Source organism: Onychomys torridus, chromosome 3 (genome assembly GCF_903995425.1).
Source record: "Onychomys torridus chromosome 3, mOncTor1.1, whole genome shotgun sequence".
Taxonomy (NCBI): Eukaryota; Metazoa; Chordata; class Mammalia; order Rodentia; family Cricetidae; genus Onychomys; species Onychomys torridus.
In genome coordinates, this window is record NC_050445.1 from 45,616,950 (window position 1) to 45,639,191 (window position 22,242).

General features: G+C 39.7%; 1 protein-coding gene across 1 annotated transcript in view; it reads left to right on the forward strand.

Annotated features, from left to right (window-relative positions):
• The window catches only part of Iqub (IQ motif and ubiquitin domain containing), a 69,463-nt gene extending 49,728 nt beyond the window's left edge, over positions 1 to 19,735 (forward strand). Inside the window, exons 9-13 of the mRNA XM_036181808.1 lie at positions 3,991 to 4,161; positions 9,211 to 9,387; positions 12,581 to 12,829; positions 13,360 to 13,545; positions 17,706 to 19,735. Of these exons, the coding sequence (XP_036037701.1) occupies positions 3,991 to 4,161; positions 9,211 to 9,387; positions 12,581 to 12,829; positions 13,360 to 13,545; positions 17,706 to 17,888 (966 nt within the window). The 3' untranslated portion in view covers positions 17,889 to 19,735. The remainder of the gene's footprint in view (positions 1 to 3,990; positions 4,162 to 9,210; positions 9,388 to 12,580; positions 12,830 to 13,359; positions 13,546 to 17,705) is intronic.
• The last annotated feature ends 2,507 nt before the right edge of the window (positions 19,736 to 22,242 follow it).

Consider the following 22,242-nt stretch of genomic DNA (forward strand, 5'->3'; position numbering starts at 1 on the left):
GATTAAAAGATATTGTCCTTAGTAATGGTAGAAAAGAAATTATATTTTATAGAGTCATGCTGAGGGAATTAGCATGTGAAGATTAAGATATTAGTTAGACTTGAGGATATTACAGATGAAATTTAGCGTAAGTATTCTTTAAAACTTTCAAAATGAGCTTGAAAGAATCATTGTACTTGAGCAAAATACTCAGTGTAAGGCTCTTTCAGTTGTAGAATTGCATTATTTCTAAGTGATAACAATTAAAGTGTCTTATTATTAACCCTTTTTTCTTCTGTAACTCTTCAGCCAGCTCAGCTCTAGCTTAGCAGCTGTCTAGCTAACATTACCTAGTATTCTATTTCTGATGTGACATAAATCAGTTCTAGTGCTGTGGCTTGCCATCCCCAGATCAATACTTGAATTGAGAATCTGAAGTTTCTACTGGAGGTTACTTGTAGTTAGAGTTTTCCTGCCTGGCCTGGTCAGGACAAATCTCTCTTGCCCACCAGTCCCACAGTCACTCAGACCCAACCAAGTAAACACACAGAAACTTATATTGCTTACAAACTGTATGACTGTGGCAGGCTTCTTGTTATCTACTTCTTCTATCTTAAATTAACCCATTTCTGTTAGTCTATACTTTGCCACATGTCTTGTGGCTTACCAGTGTCTTTACATGTTGCTTCTCATGGCGGCGGCTGGCAGTGTCTCTCTCCAGCCTTCCTGTTCCCAGCCTCCTCCTCTTCCTTGTCCCACCTACCCTATCCTTCCTGCCTGGCTACTGGCCAATCAGCACTTTATTTATACAGAGTGATATCCACAGCAGTTACTAGCTCTAAGCAACTTTTATTTTGCTATAACTACAAGGATACTGTTATTTTGAAAACATATCAAATATAATTGTAAGGGATAACTTTGTATTTCTCAATCTAACATGCAAAAAATGGAGGTAAATTGAAGCTGTACCTAAAAACTTCACTGTACACTGTCGTTCTAAGTGCAGTCTAGTATCACTATGAATTTCTAATGATTTGCTCCAACACATAGAGAACTCCTCTTAAACTGAAAATTAAGCCCCATCTAAGATTTAAATGGTTGCAATTATGTTATAAACCAGGATACAAAGACCCCAAAGCAATGACTAATTAGCCTACCAAAATATCCAATATCTGAAAAGCCAGCAATTGTGATCAACACAGGCTTGCTTCTGAAGGACTATAATCAGGCTAAGAAACAGAGCAGCTTTTTACTCTAAAGTAAAAGAGAAAACAAATAGCAAATGATACCCAAGGGATATCTAGCTGAATCCTCTGCTCTTAAACTCTTGGTAGGAGGAAACAGATCAGTGCTAAGCACAGGGGGGCATCCTTAAAAGCCGTCCTGGTAGTACATTCAGTAGACAGTTTAGACCCCATGCCGTCTGACTTCTTTGTCTGGAAATCCTTTTTTTTTTTTTTTTTTCATTTTTATCTATTAAGAAATTTTCTACTCACTCCATATACTATCCACAGATTTCCCCCCTCCTCCTTCCTCCCTCCCCCACCCTTTTACCCAAGCCACCCTGCATCCCCACATCCCCCAAATCGAAGTCTCTCATGGGGAGTCAGCAGAGCCCGGCACACTGAGCCTAGGCAGGTCCAAGCCCCTTCCCACTGCACCAAGGCTGTGCAAGGTGTCACACCACAGGCACCGGGTTCCAGAAGCTTGCCCATAGACCAGGGACAGATACCAATCCCCCTGCCTGGGTGTCCCCCAAGCAGTTCAGAGCCAAACAACTGTCTTCCGTATGCAGAGGGCCTAGTCCAGTCACATAGGGGCTCCACAGCCACCAGTCCACAGTTCATGGGCTTCCACTAGTGTGGCCGGTCAGCTCTAGACATCCTCCCATCATGATCTCGACATCCTTGCCTGCAGTATCTCTCCTCTCTCTCATCAATTGGATTCCCAGAGCTCAGCCTTGTGCCTGGCCGTGGATTTGTACATCTGTTTCCATCAGTCACCAGACAAAGGCTCTATGATAACAGCTAGGTTATTTGCTAGGCTGGTCACCAGAGTAGACCAATCCATCACCTGAGAATCCTTAGTTGAATGTTAGGGCAAGTGCACCTGATCTCCCACCCCTCAATTCAGTAGCTACCCTAGGCTGGGGTGCTCTATGCCATATTTGTCAATAGAAAGTGAGACATTTTGGCAACACTTGGGTAGTAGTGATCATAGTACTGTTAAGACAGTTGTCCCTCGGGTATGCAAAAGATTGGTTCCCAGAGCCTGTGGATACCAAAATCCACAGTTGCTCCAGTCCTGTATGAAAGGACACTGTATTTGCTTATAATATATGTACATCCCTGTGTAATTTAAGTCATCTCCACATTCCTATTTTTTTTTTTTTTTAAGTCCTGGAGACTGAAACTGGGGCTGTATGCTTACTGGGTAAGCACTCTACCACTGAGCTACAGCCCCAGTTCCAGATGATTTTTAACACCTAATATAATGTAAATACTATTAATGTTTTGTTGTGCTGACTTGTTTAGGGAGTAATGGCAAGAAATAAAAAGTCTACATATGTTCTATATAAAGAATTTTTGTCCAGCTCACTGTGTAGAAAGAAGCTGGTCTTGAACTCTTGTTCCTCTGGCCTTCACCTCCCTAGTGCTGGGAATGTAGAAATGTGGCATCATGTTCAGCTGGAAACAATTCTCTTAGGAGTATTTTTTGACCTGGGTTAGTTGAATTTGAGGAGGCAGAACACACAGATATACAGGGTCAACTGTAGAACTGTTTCACTGTGGAAACCTGCTTTGTGAAGAACTTTGAACTTGATACAAACTTACTTTTTTTCTTCTTTCTTTCTTTCTTTCTTTCTTTCTTTCTTTCTTTCTTTCTTTCTTTCTTTTTTTTTCCTTTGAGACAGAGTTTCTCTGTGTAGTTTTGGTCCTTGTCCTGGATCTCACTCTGTAGACCAGGCTGGCTTCAAACTCACAGAGATCCGCCTGTCTCTGCCTCCCGAGTGCTGGGATTAAAAGGCATTTATCACCACCACCCGGCTATACAGACTTATTTTATGTAAGATACTAAAACATAACTCACACAGCCCCTTTCTGTGATATCTGCATGTCTTCAAATACTGAGGATTAACAACCATAGCTGTTATGAAATGAAATTTGTCTTTAATCGGCAAGGCATATAACCAAGACACATGAATACATAGTCAATGTAGAGCTAGGCAGATAATAATAAAGCACATGCTAAATGTATGCTGTTCTCCCTATGGAGTCAATGAATAATTCTTAATATAAATATAGCTATTCACCAAGCCAAGTAATATAAACCAGTCCCTAACTCTCAATCTTGGAGATGTGTTTTCCCTTCTGCAGACTGAACAAATGTCTACTCTCCCCTCCTCCCCTTTAATTGTCTTTATAAGACTGACAGGTGCGGCCACCTGTGCTACAGAGGTATCTTTAAATGCCTTTAAAAGATTTAATTTTTCAGTATGTTTATATGCACGAGTCTACGTGTACCGTGTGTGAGCAGGGACTTACATGACTGGGACCTGTGTAATAGCTATGAGCATGCCTAACCAGTGAGCCATCCTTCCAGGAATCCTTAGACTGGCTACATGATATGTTCACTGGAGTCCAACAATGTCTTCATCTGTCTTTTTCTTCTCCCTGACAAGGGTGCTAGGAACAGAGCAGGCTCTGTAAGAGCAGTACACACTCTCTTCAGCCCGTAGTAAAATGTCTTAATCGAGAGCTCTGCGAGTTTAGACCTCAATGGCAGAGTCCTTACCTAGCATCTAAGAAGCACTAAGTTCAATCTACAGTTCATCAAAGATGAATAAATGGAAAAAAATTTTACTTCTCCATGGTCTAGAAAGTCTTCAATTATCTTCCTTGAATTTTAGTAATGCGTTTAGTTAGGACTTAAGACAGATTTCTAGTGGATGGGGCAAAATTATTATCTTCAGTCTCTAACTATAATCGCAACAATAATGTTATTTTCAAGTGTTCAGCTCCAAAGACCTGGAGAAACCCTGATGGCAAAGTCATTGAAATGGACACACAGTTCACTCTAAGAGCCAGAGAGCTGCAAAGCATCTACAAGTGTGTCATGTTGAGAGACCTCTCTCAGGATGAAAGGCTGGACATACTCCTGACGCTCAAGCACACTGTGAAGGTATGTCTGCTGTCTCTCTTGCGTTTGTAGTCAAGGTCACTGTCAATAAAAAGATCAGCTGGATACTAGAGTCAACATGTTCTGTTTCTTTAAGTAATTATAAAGTGATTATTAAATGCTTGCATCTGTGAAATTGTATAAACAACTAAGTTATTTTGGTAAATTTGACAATAAATATGGCTTATGAATTAATACTTAACTAAAAACTCTCAAAGTCTGTGTTGATGGAAATCATGCACAAAGCTGTGGGTCTAACTTGCAGCCTTGCAAAAATTACATACATGTTTTATGATGACATAGTAAAATGTAAATATAGTATAGTCAAATGCAAATTCATCTTTATATAACCATGTAAGTATATGATTTTAAAAATAATAGAAGCCATGTAAGCCATTATTTTAAAATGGAATTAAAAAACAGCAATTGTTGTCTACATTTGGGGCAGTTTTCAATGAAAAGCTGTTCATAGTCATTACAAATTTTATCTATTATTATTATTATTAATTAATTAATTTATTTTTGGTTTTTCGAGACAGGGTTTCTCTGTGTAGCTTTGCGCCTTTCCTGGAGCTCTCTCTGTAGACCAGGCTGGCTTCGAACTCGCAAAGATCCACCTGGCTCTGCGTCCCAAGTGCTGAGATTAAAGGCGTGCGCCACCACCGCCCACCTATTATTTGTGTGTGTGTGTGTGTGTGTGTGTGTGTGTGTGTGTGTGTGTGCATGTGTGTCACAGTGCACACGTAGAGGTCACTAGGTAATTTTCAGGACTGGTTTTCTCCTTCCTTCCTCTGAGTTGGATAGATGGAGGACAGGCCATCAGGGTTGCATTCCAAGTGCTCTTATCCACTGAGCCATCTAGATGCCGCGTGTGTGTGTGTGTGTGTGTGTGTGTGTGTGTGTGTGTGTGTGTTTTGTGATTGTAAAGGCCATATCAATGTAAGTATGTTTGCCTTTCTCCCCTCACACATTATTAATTTTCTGCTTTTAAATGAAAATTAGATAGTGGATGTCATAGGTCAGGTTTCCTCCAGAAATAGACTCCGAGAAGGGTTTGAGTTCAGAAGTTTTCCTGGGCATGCTGGAACACACAAAGTAGATATGAAAAATGTTGGTGCTCAGAAGAGGAAAGCTCCGGGATCATTCGGACACTACAAATCCGCGTAATCGCGTCAGCTTCACCAGAACTTTGAAGCTGGGGCTGCTGTGAGGACTTGCCCCGTGTCAGAGGAAGGAAGGGGCAGGACTGTTCAACTGAATTAAAGGTGTGAGTTTGCCCTGGCAAACTAAGGATGTCTCTGGAAGTAGCACTCACCAATTGACTGAGTTGAGGGCTGTCTTCCCACGACTCACCAGGAGGGGGCGAGTGAGAGCTTCCAGTCCGCCTACAGAACACTGGCAGCCGCGTCTTGGATCTACTTCCTCGGCGATCAGTTCCTCCAACTAGGATAGATTTTTCCTTTTTTCTTTTTCTTTCTTTCTTTCTTTTTTCCCCCGGAATAGAATTATAGTAGTGAGGTTAATGAGAAAAGTACATACCCTCTTGTATTTATAGGCATCAAGTCCACAACAGACTCCCCTGTTTCCCCTCAGCTACTCATTTTAATGTTTCCTCACCCTGGATTAGCACAACCTTCCTGTCCTCGGGGTTTAAGAGCTGGAGACTACAGGGCGCTGAGCTCTTCTCTCAAAATCATGTGAGTGTTTACCAGGAGATGCCTAGACCTGAGTGCCAAACACATGAGTCCTTATCCCCAGCGGGTAATAACACCTTCCATGTCTTTTGAAAATCAGAGTCAGGATGTGGGCACTGTTCTCTCCAGATCTCCTGACATGAGGAGAAGGATTAGTCAGAGCTCAAAGAGTAGTGTATCCTCTACTGGAAGCATTTTTCACTTCGGAATTAGGACCTCTAAACTTGAATTCCCCGAAGTTTAAGGCACAGGAGCCAAACTATCTTCAAGAAGTAGGTGAGACTGTCCCCATCCCTGTCCATGCTGCCCCGCAACCCCAGGGCAGTTTCAGAGGGACTTCCACGTTGTCTTCCTGGTTATACAACCTCACAGCTCAAGGTAATGCGAGCAAAGGAGGCCTGCCAACTAACTCCAGCATATTCCATTCCAAGTACATCATCACAGAACAGATTAATAAACTCTGACTCTCTCTCTCTCTCTGATCCTGCTGTGTCTCTTGTGAGCACGACCTAGGCCAGAAATCCATTTGCTTTTTATTCCCGTTTACTCCTGATTCACATGGAAATCCTGGGGCTTTTTCCCCCTCCCCAGTTGATTAGTTATTTGATTCAGAATGTCCCTGAGATGACTGTTGACACCATGACTTTGGGCAAGGCTGGATTTTGGGTTAATATAGTAGTTATCTTCAGCCAAGATGGCTGTTCTTCAGAAGTGGGCAATCCAAGGAGAGAGAGGGGGGATTTGGGGGAGGGAGGGGGGAGAGAGAGAGAGAGAGAGAGAGAGAGAGAGAGAGAGAGAGAGAGGAGAGAGAGAGAGAAGAGAGATGGGTGTGGGGGGGGGGGGGGGAGAGAGAGAGGGACAGGGGAGAGAGAAAGAGAGAGGAGGGAGAGGAGAGAGCGCGCATTAGTGAAGAATTGCTATTTGCCACATGCTACAACTAGATGTGTGTGTGTGTGTGTGGGGGGGTGTTCCTGCGAAGCGCACTCCCTTTGCCACAAGGTATATGCTTTTCATATTCCTAAAGGGAGGCATTCCAGTATCACTAGAACCAGTAGTACTCTTGCATTTGACAGCTCAGATTGAAAGTAATCTTGGAATCATTGGAATTGCTGGGAAACTAAATGAGGGATTTCAGCTATAATGTGTGGATTCTAAGTTGTGTTTTGAGTTCTTGAAGGTAAGTTCTTGGCAGCTTCTTCCTTTGTGACATAATGTGCCATCAGTTGTTTGTGAGTGATCATCTATATGAATGAATTAAAGTTTGGACATAAGTGATAGATTGAATAACTGTGTGAACAGTCAGTTTTGCCATCAATGTGACCCACAGTTTCAAGCAAGTACATATAGACATCTCAATAAAAATCAGTGTTTCACTAAAAATAGCAACTGGAAAAATACTGGCTGTATTTAACTCCATCTAACCAAACTGCTGATGACAAGCCTGAGAATCTTACAATTGTTACTTGTAGATACCCATTTAGGTTCTTTATCCCTTAGCTACAAAGAGCTCTTTGTTTGAGAAAAATCAGAACCCCAACACACAAGGGTCTTAAGACACACTGTGGAGGCAGGTAATTGGCTCACAGGTTTTGTGTATTTCTGCCTTTTGGGAGAACAGAGGCATGGGCTGCCTTTTCTCTGGGCTACCTTTGCAAAGATGCTCGTGTTGTAAACAGCCTTGGCAGAAATTTCCTTAGATAGCAAAAGAGAAGCAAAGGTGAGAGGCAAGAAATAAGGATGTTTCTAGAGGGTCATGTAACGACCAGATTGGCAAAGAGAGAAAGAGAGACCACTTGTAGGGAATCTTCCTACCTGCTAATTAGGACCAGTTCCTAGTCAACTGAAGAGGCCAGGAATGAATTCCAAAGATGATGCATATGCCTGAATTTGTTTAAACTGAACTATTTGGATGAAATTTATTTAACAGTATTTTGAAGAAAGATAAAGGTGTAAACATAACTCAAATTCTGACTCTATGTATATGTACATCTGTCTACTCAAATACTACTAAATGTCTACTAAATGTATAAAGACCAATAAATTTTAAACCTGAGTATACACTGTAATCGCTTAGAGTTTCAGAGACAGACAGACAGACAGACAGACACACACACACACACACACACACACACACACAGAGGGAGGGAAGGGAGAGAGAGAGAGAGAGAGAGAGAGAGAGAGAGAGAGAGAGAGAGAGGCAGACAGACAGGCAGACACAGAGAGAAACAAAGAGAGACAGATTGATTATGAGTATGTGACTATATGAGTAAGAATAAGGTCTAGACACCATTTCAGAGAAGCTAAATTAGATCCAGAGACATAAAAGTCATATTAATGAAATTCTGTTCAGATTTCCCCAAGGCCCTTCTAAAATGCTTCTAGAGTGAAACACCACTGCTTTCAACTTTTCAATTTACTCATTTTACTGAGTATCTAGAAAAAGTATGAAAAAGCATTATTTTATAATTACTCTGTTTATCCTTGGTCTTCCCCACAGAAACTGTGTATCATCTTGCTTTCCCCGAGATAGTGAAATAGACTTACCCCTGTATCACTGCTTATAACTAGAGTCCTAAGCCCTTAACTCTTCCCTGAAAATTTCTCGTTGAAACTACTCAGTTGCAGTACTTTACTAAAAAGTCTTGGATGATAAAATGGGGATGTGGAAAATATATAAATGGTTTAGCCATGTCATCATGGCACTCCAACATTGATAACCTATGTGTTTTTCACCACTTTGCACCCTTCTGAACCCCTCTGTGCCCATTTCTTTCCTCTTCTTAGACATCCCTTTGTGTCCTTAAAGTAATCACCAATGGGCAATATCTTTGTTGGGCATCTTTTCTTTGTTTTTTCTTAATGATTTTGCTTCCTCTGTACAAGCCTATAAATAATTTGTTTCAGTATTTTTACTTTTGACCTTTAATGAAATTATACTGCATGTAACAGTTTGTATCTGGCTCACTTTGCTGACTTCATAGGATTTAAGCATTAAGATTTACAGCTATCATATTGTTTACTCATTTCCAAAAAGTCCATTATATTGGTAAACTGTGATTTATTTATCTATTCAATTTGCTTGTGAATATTTAGTTGTTTCTAACTATTGGGTACTGTGAACAATAACTTTTTAGATACATTTCTCTAAAGCACCTACTTACAGAATTGCTGGGTTATAAGTTATACATTATGAAGCCAACTGTTCAATGCTAATCTGGTCTCCACTTGGCTGTACCAAATTTTAGTCCTGTCACCTTTTAAGATGTTTTGGAACATGGATTCTGGTTTGTTTGGGGTGCTGATTTCAAAAACAGTGATTTAAAAATAATTGCACTGAGTACTTCTGTGTTTTGTGTAGGAACATGAATGTAAACTGACTCAAGAGATCCTCGAATTGATTGACAGAGAAGTTGACCTCATGATGAGAGGCGTCAACCCTCGCAATCTTGAAGGACTCAGAAAAAGAATCACAACACTCTTTTTTCACTATATCAAAACACCCCTGTTTAATCCTGAAGTTGCACGACACCTGAAGGTACTCTCCTTACTGTACTTATTTTCAAAATCCCAAGATGTAATATTGTTAATTGAAAGATATTCAAAGTTTGCTTCTGTGCTTTACTACAAACCTAAGAAAGCCCATTCACTTGGTGAGACCTCTCGATTTATTAACGTTGATAGACTAAACTTTCCCATTAACCTCTTCTGCACATGAATTTTTAGCCTTGAATTCTTTTCTAAGAGCTGAATTGAATTTTCAGTTGTCATGTGGTGTTGAAGATATTGTGATCTCTCACACCTTTTACTTTGGCTCCTACCTGCAGAGCTGCATTGTTCTGTTCGCTCCAGCCAACTCCTATTCATTTTCAAAAACTAAACTCGGGCTCCTCCTCTCTCTCATGAGGCCTCAGTGAGAGTTGGCCTTTCCACTAAAATCCTCCCCTTGAGTCTTGCCTGTCTTCCTTAAGCACTTAGCATGCAAACGTAAGTATCAGTGACTGGATCCATGAAAACAGCCTGAAGAACTCCAAGTGGAGCTTGTAGCTCAGTTAAATCATGTCTTCCCACTCTAGTATCCTGATGTTTATGAAAGATATGTATACCTCATTATTTCCTTACAAAGCTACTTAATATACTTCAGGAAATTAGGAAGTTTTACTAATGAGTCATAGTTGTAGGATTTTTTTTTTAGAACTATCAAAATGTAGACAAAAATCTAGAAAAACAAAAACGTGCTTACTGTTCATATGCTATTTAATTAATTAGAAAATGATTATGCTGTTCAAAAAACTGGAGGAAAAGTTTCCCATTGTATTACTTCAGCTTGTTTTTAATTTGTCCAACTAGCTTCCTTTTGTTTTTATAGCACTTTGATTTGTAGCACTATAGTAAGAGACTTTGATACTCTGTACCATTACATAATTCTATATCATGTAAACAGAGGCAGAGTTTTCTGTCCTGACTGTCTGTTCCCAAATAAACACACAAAAGCTTATATTAATTGTGTGCTTGGCCAATAGCTCAGGCTTAGTACTAACTAGCACTTACATTTTAAGTTAATCCATATTCCTTTTTCACGTCCTGTCATGTGGCAGTACCTTTATCAGCATGGCACATTCATTTCCTGCTCCCTCTGCATTCAGCTGGTGACTCCCTTGACTCTACCCTTCCTCATCCCATCATTCTCAGTTTGGCTTTCCTGCCTGACTTTATCCTGCTCAGCTATTGGCTAGTCAGCTTGTTTATTAAACCAACCACAGTGACAAATCTTCACAGTGTAGAAAGGATTATTCCACAGCAATATCACTGCTTTTGAATTTTCCTTGATAAAAGTTCACTCAGGTAAGTTTCGGCAATACATAAAGTCATGTAGCTAATAGTACAGTCCAGATAAAACTTACTCTTCATAGGCTGCCCTGGTATCAGCTCTTAAACAAATTTTGGTAAATGCTGACCTGTGTTGTATTTTGATAGTTTTATTTATTCCAGAATGTCTTATATAAATGGAATAATTCTATCATGAATCACATAAAATCTTTTGATATGGACTTCATTCCACTCATTGCATTTGAGATTCACCCATTAATGTATCAGTAATTTGTTGTTACAGTTCAAAAACCTAATATATAGTTAAGAGATGCACGAGCTTTATTCTTATCCTTTCACAGTTATAGGAAGTCTGAGTTCATTAGCATAGGGATTTTATGAATAAAGTCACTTTACATACTCGATTATAATTCTGACATAAATTGATTGGTTTGGGGTTAAATACCAGGTGGTGGTGGTGTTTAGCTACATGGTTAAATGCATTTTTGCCATTAAGAGAGATTATTAAACTTTTTACCTATATGATCAGTACCAGAAAGCACTTCTTATAAGGGAGATTTGTTGTAGAATATTATTTTAAGATGTGTTACTTTTGTCTATGTTGCATTTTGTCTATGTTGTTGTTTAACACCGTGAAGCTGTGTTACTGTGCCTGTCTAAAACACCTGATGGTCTAATAAAGAGCTGAATGGCCAATAGCAAGGCAGGAGAAAGGTGGGGCTGGCAGGCAGAGAGAGTAAATAGAAGGAGAAGTCTTGGAGGAGAGGAAGAAGTAGCTAGAGAAGGAGGAGGACCAGGGACCAGCTACCCAGTTACACAGCAAGCCATGGAGTAAGAAACAAAGCTATATAGGAATAGAAAAGGAAAAGTACAGAGGCAAAAGATAGATGGAATAATTTAGGAAAAGCTGGCAAGAAACAAGCCAACCTAAGGTCAAGCATTTATAATTAAGAATAAGCCTTCATGTAGGATTTATTTGGGAGCTGGGTGGTGGGCCTGCAAAAAAGTATTGAGTAAAAAAACAGTAACAACAGATATTCATAGCTACTTGGCATCCTCATCAGTGCTTGGTGTTAGTAGTTTTTCATTTAGGAAATTCTAACCAGATGTGTAGTGGTATCTCATATTTTAATGTATATTTTCCTAATAACTAATAATTTTACACATCTTTTCATATACTCATTTATCATGCACATGCATTTGGTGAAATCCTGCATCTACCTTTTACCACCCCCTTGTTTTGATTGGATTATGTATTTTCTGTGTCACATTTTGAGAATTTGTAATATATTCCCTGCATGAAGTGCAAGACATAGAGGAAAGGACACCAATCACCCCAGTGGCCAGGGAGAAACAGCACCTTGTATTCAGCAGGACAAAAACAAGGATGGCAGTAGATTTCTTCCTGAAACATTGCAGACAAAAAGACAGTCAGATAGCCTTTGCAAAGCTCTTAGGTCAACAGCAAGGAGATCGCCGTTACCCCCTGCCTCTTCCACTTGAGTCGATTTATTTCCCTTTCTCATCATGCAGGAAACAACTTTCAATATAATATCCAATGAGATCACTGAGTGCAGATAGCCATTCCTTGTTCCTAGTGATAGACAAGCCTCGCAAGTGCTGGGATTAAAGGTGTGCGCCACCACCGCCCACCAGTACTTTGGTTTTCTAAATACTCTGCCATCATCTATCCATGGGTGGGAGAGTAATACAGATTTTTAATACTTTAGTCAGGAAAATGATTCTTGTTTGGAATTTAAGTCTTATACTTAATAGGCAGTTAAAAGGAAAATAGGACTTTTTAAGTAACCAATTTTAGAATTAATTCTAAGCAGTCCTCAGTGTTTCTGTTTAGTATGTGGCTTAGATTTTCATTATCTTTTTTTTTTTTTTCTACTTAGGTTCCTCAAGACCCACTGAAGTTTTATGATAAGATTTATTTCTGCCACAGTTGCCAGTTGTACTTGCCTTCTGTGGAATTTTCTGTGTCACCCACCTCACATCGTGTGTACCGCTGCCGGCACTGTGTGAACCTTGAAAATGAGACTCAAAGACGGGAGTCGTTTTTGAAGTACAAGTGTTTACTTCAGAGGCTCTACTACTCAGAAGCTGGTTATGGGGATGACTCTCAGATTGCTTTCCTCATGCAGGTATGACCTGTATAGGATGCTGATCATGAAACGTACCAGGCAGAGAGGTTGTCTTCTCGGGGGCTGTCTTGACATGAAGTTCAATACATTTGAACATGGTTTTGTCTGGGAAACATTACTTAGAATTTTCTAGAGCAGACAGCTATTGCATTCCTGAGTTTCATGCACAGATGTGCTCTTGGTATTTAAGTTCTGTGCTACGCTCTGAAAATTCACTGGTAAATCAGATATCACATCCTGGAAAAGAAGGCAGATGTTTAAAAGGGATGATAACAAGGGCAGTAGAGTATGCGAGCTACCGGAGACTGGCACTCAGTCAGGGAATGAGGTGTCTGATAGCATATTTCATGTGGGTGATGTTGAAAGATGACACAGTCTGAGCTGTGGCACAAGAAAGGAAAGTCTTTTGAATGATGTTCCCCCTTAAACATTCATTCAACATGATTTAATTGTTTTCCCAATAATATGATATTTAAACCATTTATTTAGAAGAAAACAAAATTACTGTTCAAACTTATTTTGGCATGTAGCTCCAAGATATTAAGTACTTGACAGAGAACATCTGGGCATCTCAGTCCATCCTCAGTGCCTGGGATGATCTCAATGACCTGGTCATGGTCAGGTGGGATAAGAACGTGGAATGGTCTCCCTGGAACTGCATTCTTCTCACCAAGGATGAAGGGGTAGCTCATCTCAAGCTACAGAGTATTGAGCAGGTAAGATGCTGGACTCTGAAATCTTAATTCAGCCAATTGGTTATAGCAGGCATTTTGAATGCCCTCTAATATTCCAATGACTGTCTGAAGAGTGTCTGTGAATCAAGAGCCCCATATATGGGGTAACAATATCAAAACATTTGGATGGTGTGTGTTGTAGGTGCAAAAATTCAAAGAAAGTTAAGGTATATTGGGGTAAAGATGAGAGATTTGAATATATAAGCATCTAACATAATCTTACTCTCTTCTAACAAGTTCAAGCACATTCATTTCACAGCGAGTTCTGTGAAGGACTTTGTTTGACTTACGTCTTTCTATCCCTTTAGTGCCTATAATAGTATCTTTTGAAGACCAGAAGTTTGATAAGTATTTGTTGAATAACTGTTGGCCAGGGTGTAGGGGGCACAGCTGGTAGAATGTCAACTGGGTGCATCCACTATCGAAATCAGTATGGAAATCCTCAACATCCTAGAAATAGAACTACTTGTAGCTCGAGTTTTCCTGTCTGGCCCACAGTCAGGACAAATCTCTCTTACCCGCCAGGCCCATAGATGCTCAGAACCAACCAAGAAAACACACAGAAACTTATATTGCTTACAAACTGTATGGCCGTGGCAGGCTTCTTGTTATCTACTTCTTCTATCTTAAATTAACCCATTTCTGTTAGTCTATACTTTGCCACATGGCTTGTAGCTTACCGGTGTCTTTACATGTTGCTTCTCATGGCAGCGGCTGGCAGTGTCTCTCCCCCAGCCTTCCACTTCCCAGAATTCTCTTCTCTCTTGTCCCACCTATACTTCCTGCCTGGCCACTGGCCAAACAGCATTTTATTTACACAGAGCGATATCCACAGCAACTACTATATAATGCAGCTGTGATAAGTTCTGAATCTCAGTCTGAATGCCACAGAGAGACCTGTACACAATTTTTCTATGGTACTATTCACCACAGACAAGACATGGAATTAACATCGGTCCAATTGGCTGATGAATGGATATATATATTTGTGTTGGGTGTTTTAGTTTTATTCAGAACATAGTGTTAAAGTAAGTCAGATGTGAAAAGACAAATAGCACATGTTTTCTTCTACATATGAAATCTAAAATTTGAAAGTAAAAACCACATAAAAGTAGGAGAGGGATTATTTGAGCGGAGGGGAGAAGGCAGCAGTTACTAGAGAAGAGGAGAACAGAGAAGGCGTGAATATCAGCCAAGTATGTGATATTCTTGTCTGAAGATGTCATGATGAAATTTATTATTTTGCATGTTGTGAAAAACAAAGGCCCCAAAGAAGTATCTGTATAATGAATAATGCCTGTTATTAATATATACATGTTATGGATCCCAGAGTTTGTCCTTTGATTTATTAGCAGGAATCTGCCTAAAAAAGTACTCATCTGTCAAATCAATTCCATTCACAACTTTGTGATCTACTGCAGTCATGCTGACGAGATTCCATCCCCCCCATTTGCTTCCACCTAACTCGGAGTGGAAAGAGCATGGCAAAACTTAGCTGCTACTTAGTTTCAGCGCTTTACAGGATGAAATCCGTAATGTGTTCTGATGAATCAACTCGAGGGGCTCCTGGAGCATTCCCGGAGGGTTCCATTTATACTCAGCAAGTGCAAATCCAGGAGCTGGCCCAATTCTCTCCCAGTTTATTATACGGCTGCACCTTTAACTCGACACACAAGTTGCAGCTGGAGGGGGACAGAGCAGTGACATCAGATGCAGCCATTCTGAACACTGCTGTCCCAAGATGCTCTTGCTGCTTGTTTTTGTTTGTTTGTTTTTTAATGGAAGGTTCAGGGAATTATATAAGGAGAGGAAACTCGTTACAATTTCAGCCTTTTCCAATAATTTTTGAGTTCTAAAAAGCCAGGCTATGAAAAAATTCACTCTAGGGATGGGAAGAAAGGACAGAAAGAAATTGAAGCTGTGCTAAATGTTATATTTAGTAAACTAAGCTGCTTCATAAATATTTAATCGCTGGCAGCACAGCCAATACTAGCAATATCATTTCATCTAGGACCCACGATGAAACTGAAATTCATTCCCAAAGCTGATATTCCAGTTCTTCTTCAATTAATCCACACAACTCCTTTGTGTACCTAATCAAATCACCAAAGTCTCAAATTAAATGTTCCATTCAGGAGCATTTCTAATCTCAGGACACCAGTCGTTCTCAATTCTGCAAGTGGAGCAGAGGCTCTCTCTAATGCCAAGCCTTTGTCTCTTTCTAAGGCCCCCAGTTTGCGCCGTCCTGCAAGCCTTACTGTCCATTCCACTTTGAACAGTTCAAGTTTTTGCAGCAAATCAAAGCATTCCCAGAATCCTCTTAAAGATATAGACACCTGTTTTCCCCGAAGCGATAAGAAACAGAGCAAAGAAGCAAACACAACCTCAAAACAGCAACCACCACCACCACCACCACCACCACCACCACCACCACCACAACAACAACAACCTAACACCACCACAACAACAACCTAACACCACAACAACCCCCACCCTGTGTGCTATAGCCAGCACTGCCGCCGCCGCCGCCAGCCACCACCACCACCACCAGCACCACCAGCACCACCACCACCACCACCACCAAGTATAAAGTTATCTCCATTCCTTGCAGTAAGGCAGAGGAGAAGGACTCTGTTCTAAGAGGGCAGAGTGAGGAGGACTAGGCTCTCTCTCATAGCACACAGACTGGCTCACAGGGGGCCAATGACTCACTAAAAATCATTTGCTATGTTTCTTTCCAGTCTTGGTCACAGTCAAGCTGTGCACATGAAGACTTACTCTCTTTGCATTATGAAATTTGAGAAGATTGGCTAACGATGTAGAGTTAGCAGAAAGAGTGGAAGTTGCACTGGCCTCATGAAGTAGGATGGCCACATTTGTTAGTGCTTTTGTGCTCTCATTTTCTCCTCTATAGCAAGGATGAGGCTGTCTCACCCCAGTGAAGTTTCAGAAATGAATAGGCCACTAAACGATCTCCACTTAGTGTCTGGCCTTGGTTACTTTGGGTAATACTCATGTCTATGAAAGCACTGTGAACCAGGCTGTTTCTACTGCACACTTCCGTGTTCTCAGGGCTTTCTTTGATTTTCCTGGTTACCCTGAAAAAGCTTCTACAGTGCAGAATGTCTTACTCTCAGAACTTAAAATTTAAAGGAGACCTAAGTAGCATTGTGATTGGGTGAACAGACATCTGATTGTGAACATTGAACAGAATAGCTGATATTTATTAATTTAGCCAGAACTTACTTTGGATATGCTAAACACTGTGTAAAGTGGCTAGAAGAAAAAAACAACAACAAAGAAATGAAATGAACATAATTTTTCATTGTTTCAGTTGCATTTGGGTTCAACTATAATAAGAGAGTGAGCAAATGTGTCATAACTTAATCAAATCAGGGTTTTTCTTGTATAACAAGGAGGCTGGGTTGGCAGTTCCCAGCTAGGATGGTGTGTCCACAATGTTTTCAGAAACTCAGGCCCTCCAGCATTTCCCTCCGCTTCCTCTAACTTCTGGCTTTTCCCCTCATGCATATGGATTCACAGTGAAAGATGGTAACTTCATCAGTGTTGTATCTGCTGCCCAGGTGTGGCGAAAGTGTAAAGTTGCTTGATATGTGAGTCTTTCTGAGACATCACCGTAAAATGCTTTTCTGTAAGCTTTGTTCAAATGTATGTATATGTAAGTATATGTAAGTTTGTCACTTGTTACATGCAACTGAAAGAAAACATAGAAACCTGGGTACATTCTACCTCATATCAGGTAACTAGTATATATACAATCGGAGGAGAGAAAGAGTATAGAATTAATAACAGTAGTTTGGACTTGAGATATATACATACACACACACACACACACACACACACACACACACACACACACATATATGGAGAGAGAGAGAGAGAGAGAGAGAGAGAGAGAGAGAGAGAGAGAGAGTTAGTCCCCTGGTAGATTTTACATTAAAGCACCACAAGAACTAAGCTCTGAAAGATAAGAGACATAGTGAGAAAAAAATTGTATCCTAGGTTGAATAAACTGATACTAAATAAATAATAAAGCCAAGTTTCTAAGACATAGTCATGTTTCATCAGGCAAAATATATATGTATGGATTTCCATAGAATTTTATTTTCTTTTATTTGCAGGGGTATGGACGTCTTTTCATTCACAAGATCAAACACAAGCATATCCTGGCTAAAAACTATTTTTCACAGATTCCAATGCTTGCTTCACTTATGCTTCAAGATGGGGAAGTAGATGATATTAGAAGTAAATACTGCACAGAAAAGCCACCTAAAATTATAGAAGCCCATGGGACTCGACCTTAGGAGGTTCAGGAATATCAATCTGATGATAGGCGTTTTGTGTCTACTAAGAGAGTAATACAGAGGTCATGTAATATGGGAACCACTTTTATATTTTCATTTGTATTTGTTTTATTCACAGTATTTTAAGCTATATGACTAGAAAAAAATCTGTATACATGAACCATTGTTGGATGATTAGTATTTACAGTCAAAATACAATAGCCAAACAAAACCTTGCCTTAAGTTTCAATGAAAATAGCTTATTTAACATGTATTTTATGAGTGTAATTATTCTTTATACATACCTGTATTTTGGTATAAGTATTTGGAATTTTTTTCTTTTATTGTCTACTTTTACCTATTATTTGCATAATCCAAGAAAAGAAAATGTAACAAACAAAAAATCTGCATTACATGCCATGAAATAAGGCAAACAGTGGAAATGTTATTTATGGAGGAGACTTCCTGTGGGGCAATGTTGAAATTTTGTAAGAAGTATGAACTTGATCAAATCAACTGCCAGCCTACTTCTCAATAAACTCAACAATAAGCTTGGCTCTATATCTGTCTGGAATATGTGATGTGATGAGTGCCGACACATCCAGCGATGGCACACCCCAAATAGCATGATTCAAAAAGAGTTTATTTGCCAAGGGACCTGTTCTAAGACATACATGATGCAGGGAAACAGAAGGAACAGTGCTGGAGTCCAGGGCCAGATCCAGACATACTGAATCTATCCCACAGTCCCCAGTGTACTTGGAGAGGGAGAAGCCAGGGAACCCGGACAGAGTGGAAAGGGGATAAGTAGAGAGGATCAACCAACCTAAGATGATCCCAAGAATCAGAAAATAAGCCCTCAATTTCACACTTCTGCTTTGTTCCAGTTGCCTTCTCTAATGGGGAAAATCTCAAAAGGAAAGAAACAGAGACTCAAAGTTCACATGGCTTTAGAGTAAAGGACAGGGTAGATAGTGGTTAACCAGGTATGGAGGACTAAATGAAAAACATTGGAGAAGAAAATGACCGAAAGTGGGAGAAGAATCAGATAGTAATATTTCACTTACATCACAGAATCATAAAAACATGTATTTTGTTCTAATCTTTTGTAAATTGTGTTGTCCTTTCAAGTTTAGAGATTAATAAATTCATTGTAAATATTTGTTCCACATAAACATTTGATATTTTAGCAACCTATATCTAGCATATCTACAATTTTCCTTACATAGTGAGAGCATGGCATTTGTCAATTGTCATTAAGGAACCAAACATTTAGAAGAAAATTCTATAGTACTGTTTCCTTGTTGATTAATAGTCCAGACAGCTTGAGAACTTTCATAACAAAAACTTTCCAGTTAAGACTAGAATAGAACTAGACTGATATTTGATATAATGGGAACAGTTTATCATGAACACATGCAGGTTTACACAGGAGTGGGAATAACTGGATTTTTTGCAACATAGTTCAAGAGAATTTGTCATCTCTGAGAAGAACTGAGAAGGCAGTGAGAGAGAAATAGCCAGTTAGGATCAGGTGAAAGATTCTATGGGCCCTCTTGACTCACTGGGGAAGTAGTTGGTTAGAATGTTGGCTCCTAGGAATGGAAGACAAGGAGTAAACAGAGAGAAGAAATAGGCATCCAAAGCCTGGTAACTGGAGGTTGTGATATTTATTTCCCCCGATCATTCTGTTTCTTTCTTGGTATGTTGGAAGTGGCTGTGTTTCTCTAAGATTATGGCTTTGATTGGATCTGCCTCCAGCATGGTGCAACTCTCCTTCAATTTCCTTCCTGCTTTTCCGTCTTCCACTTGAAAGTCTGCTTTCATTTTTGTAAGAAATTTTAGGATGTTTGCTTCTGTTAATTTTCTTAGTGTCCTGTCTTTTTAGACAGTCCTTTTATTAAATGCTTCTCAAATCAAACAGTTTGAACATGTGTATTAATTACTTTTCTGTTGCTGCAATAAAATACTGGATTCCCAGCAAGTTATGGAAGAAAGAGATATTTTGTTTTCCAGTTCTAGGGGGGTTCAGTTGATCACAGTGGGGACAGCTTGGCAGCAGGAGTCTGAAGCCAGCCTAGCAGTCAAGAAGCTGGATGGTCACATTTCTCTCCCACATAGAAACCAGAGAAAAAGAATAGGCCGTGAAGCTAGGCTATACAACTTCAAAGTGCTCCCAGTGATACCACCTCTAGCAAGGTTCTTCCTCTTAAAGGTCCTGAAACTTTCTCAAACAAAGCCAGCAGCTGGGAACCAAATGTGGAAACATGAGTCTATCAGGGACATTTGTATTCAAATCACAACTGTGTACCAATATTCTTGCTGGGCCGTGACCACAGCAATCATTGACCCCTATGAGTAGTCTCAAGAAGTTCAACTAAAAATATAACCTTAAGCTTAGATTGTTCATGTGTTTGATTTCTTGTCTAGGGAGGAACAGGACAAAGGTAATATGCAGCATAGGGTAACATTAACAATTGTTCAGACTATCACCAGCTGGTGCAGTATGAAGTGTGGATGAGGAATAAACAGAGATATAAGAGATGAAGTAATTAGTAACTATGTTAGTTAGCATCCCATCATTGTGACAAAATACTTCAGAAAACCACATCATATCAGGAGATATATGTATTTGGAATCATGTTTTCAGAAGTGTCATCATCACATGTTTGGTTGGCACTGTTACTATAGGCCTGTAGAGAGCAGAACATCATGGAGAAGGAAATGTATTGTTGATGTTGCTGCTTACCTCAGTCTAGCATGTGTGTATGTTTGTATGTGTGTGTGTGTGTATGTGTGTGTGTGTGTATGAAAGAGAGAGAGAGACAGAGACAGAGAGAGACAGACAGAGAGACATAAAGACAGACAGACAAAGAACTACTTTCTGCAGCCAGGCCCTACTTCCTAGATTCCTGCTGATTGTGCCATTACATGGTGATTTCACCAATGGATCACTGCACTGATTGTTAGAGCACACACAATTCAGTCACTACCCATACGTCCATCAACTAGTTACAAAGGCATTTCAATTAAACCATATTAGTTGCTTTGATGACAAAGACTTGCATAGCATGAGTATCTTCTATGTTAGACAAGATTCATAGAAAAAATGATAACTTGGATGTGTTTAATGACCAAATTAATGCCCTGTCAAACATTTAGAAGGCAGCTATAGAGAAATTTCCTATCTTCTGTCTATATAGGAAAGATGTGACTAAAGTTTAAACCTGCAATGTTACTGTAAAATTTACAAAGCAGTACATTAATTAAATGAATACACATTAGAGCTGATACTAAGATTAGGATCTTGGGTAGGAAAATGAATGTGTGATCTGTTATGAATTAGCCTGTACACTGGAGGAGTTGCAGAATCATGACATTTTTTTTTAAAATTAAGTAAGAGAAGAGTATGCATAAGAGTACATTTTATAAGGATTTCATAACTGTAAAATATAAAGTTAAAGATAAATAAAGCTCAAGCTCTGTTCTTGTCTCGTAATCAGGATTTGATGTGTTGTATTTATCTGAATCTTATACTAAATATGGCCTCTACCAATGATGTGTGGATTGGAATGGCTCTATATGTGTGTCTTATGGTTTCTATTGTTGTAAAGAGACATCATGACCACCACAGCAATTCACAAAAGACAAAATTTAATTGGAGTGACTTATGTTTTTAGAGGTTAATTCATTATCATCATGGTGGGAAGAAAGGCACCTGGGAGTATGGCGGCATGCAGTCAGACAAGATGTTGGAGCAGAGAGAGAGTCCTACATCTTGATCCAAAGGCAACAGGAAGTGAACTGAGATGCTGAGTGTGGCTTGAGCATATGAGACCTCAAAGCCCACCCCAACAGTGACACATTTCCTCAATCAAGGCCACACCTACTCCAACAAAGCCACCCCTCCCATAGTGCCACTCCCTGTGAGCATGTGCAGGCCAATTACATTCAAATTACCATAATATACAAACTTTAGATATTGCCTCAAATGGTTTCTTAAGACAATTTACACTCAAGGTACAGAGGCTGGGAGATGGCAAGCTTGATGTCAATGTGGGCTATACAACGAGTTCCAGTGTAGGTAGGCTTCATAATGAATCCTTGTAAAAAAAAAAAAAAAAAAAAAAGGAAGGAAGGAAGAAAAAATAAGGGAAGGGAAGAAAGAGAGAAGGGAAGAAGAGGGGTTTGGTTAGTAGATCTTTAGCATCATAGAAAATCTCTGGGAGTGCTGGTCCCTATATTTTTGAGGTGATAATAGGAAGAGAATGTGATAATCTAGTTCGATGGGGGATGCTTTATGCTAGAATACAGGGAGGTTAAACAAATATCAGAGAGAGAATCTTAGGAGCTTTGAGAAACCTGAAGCATAAAA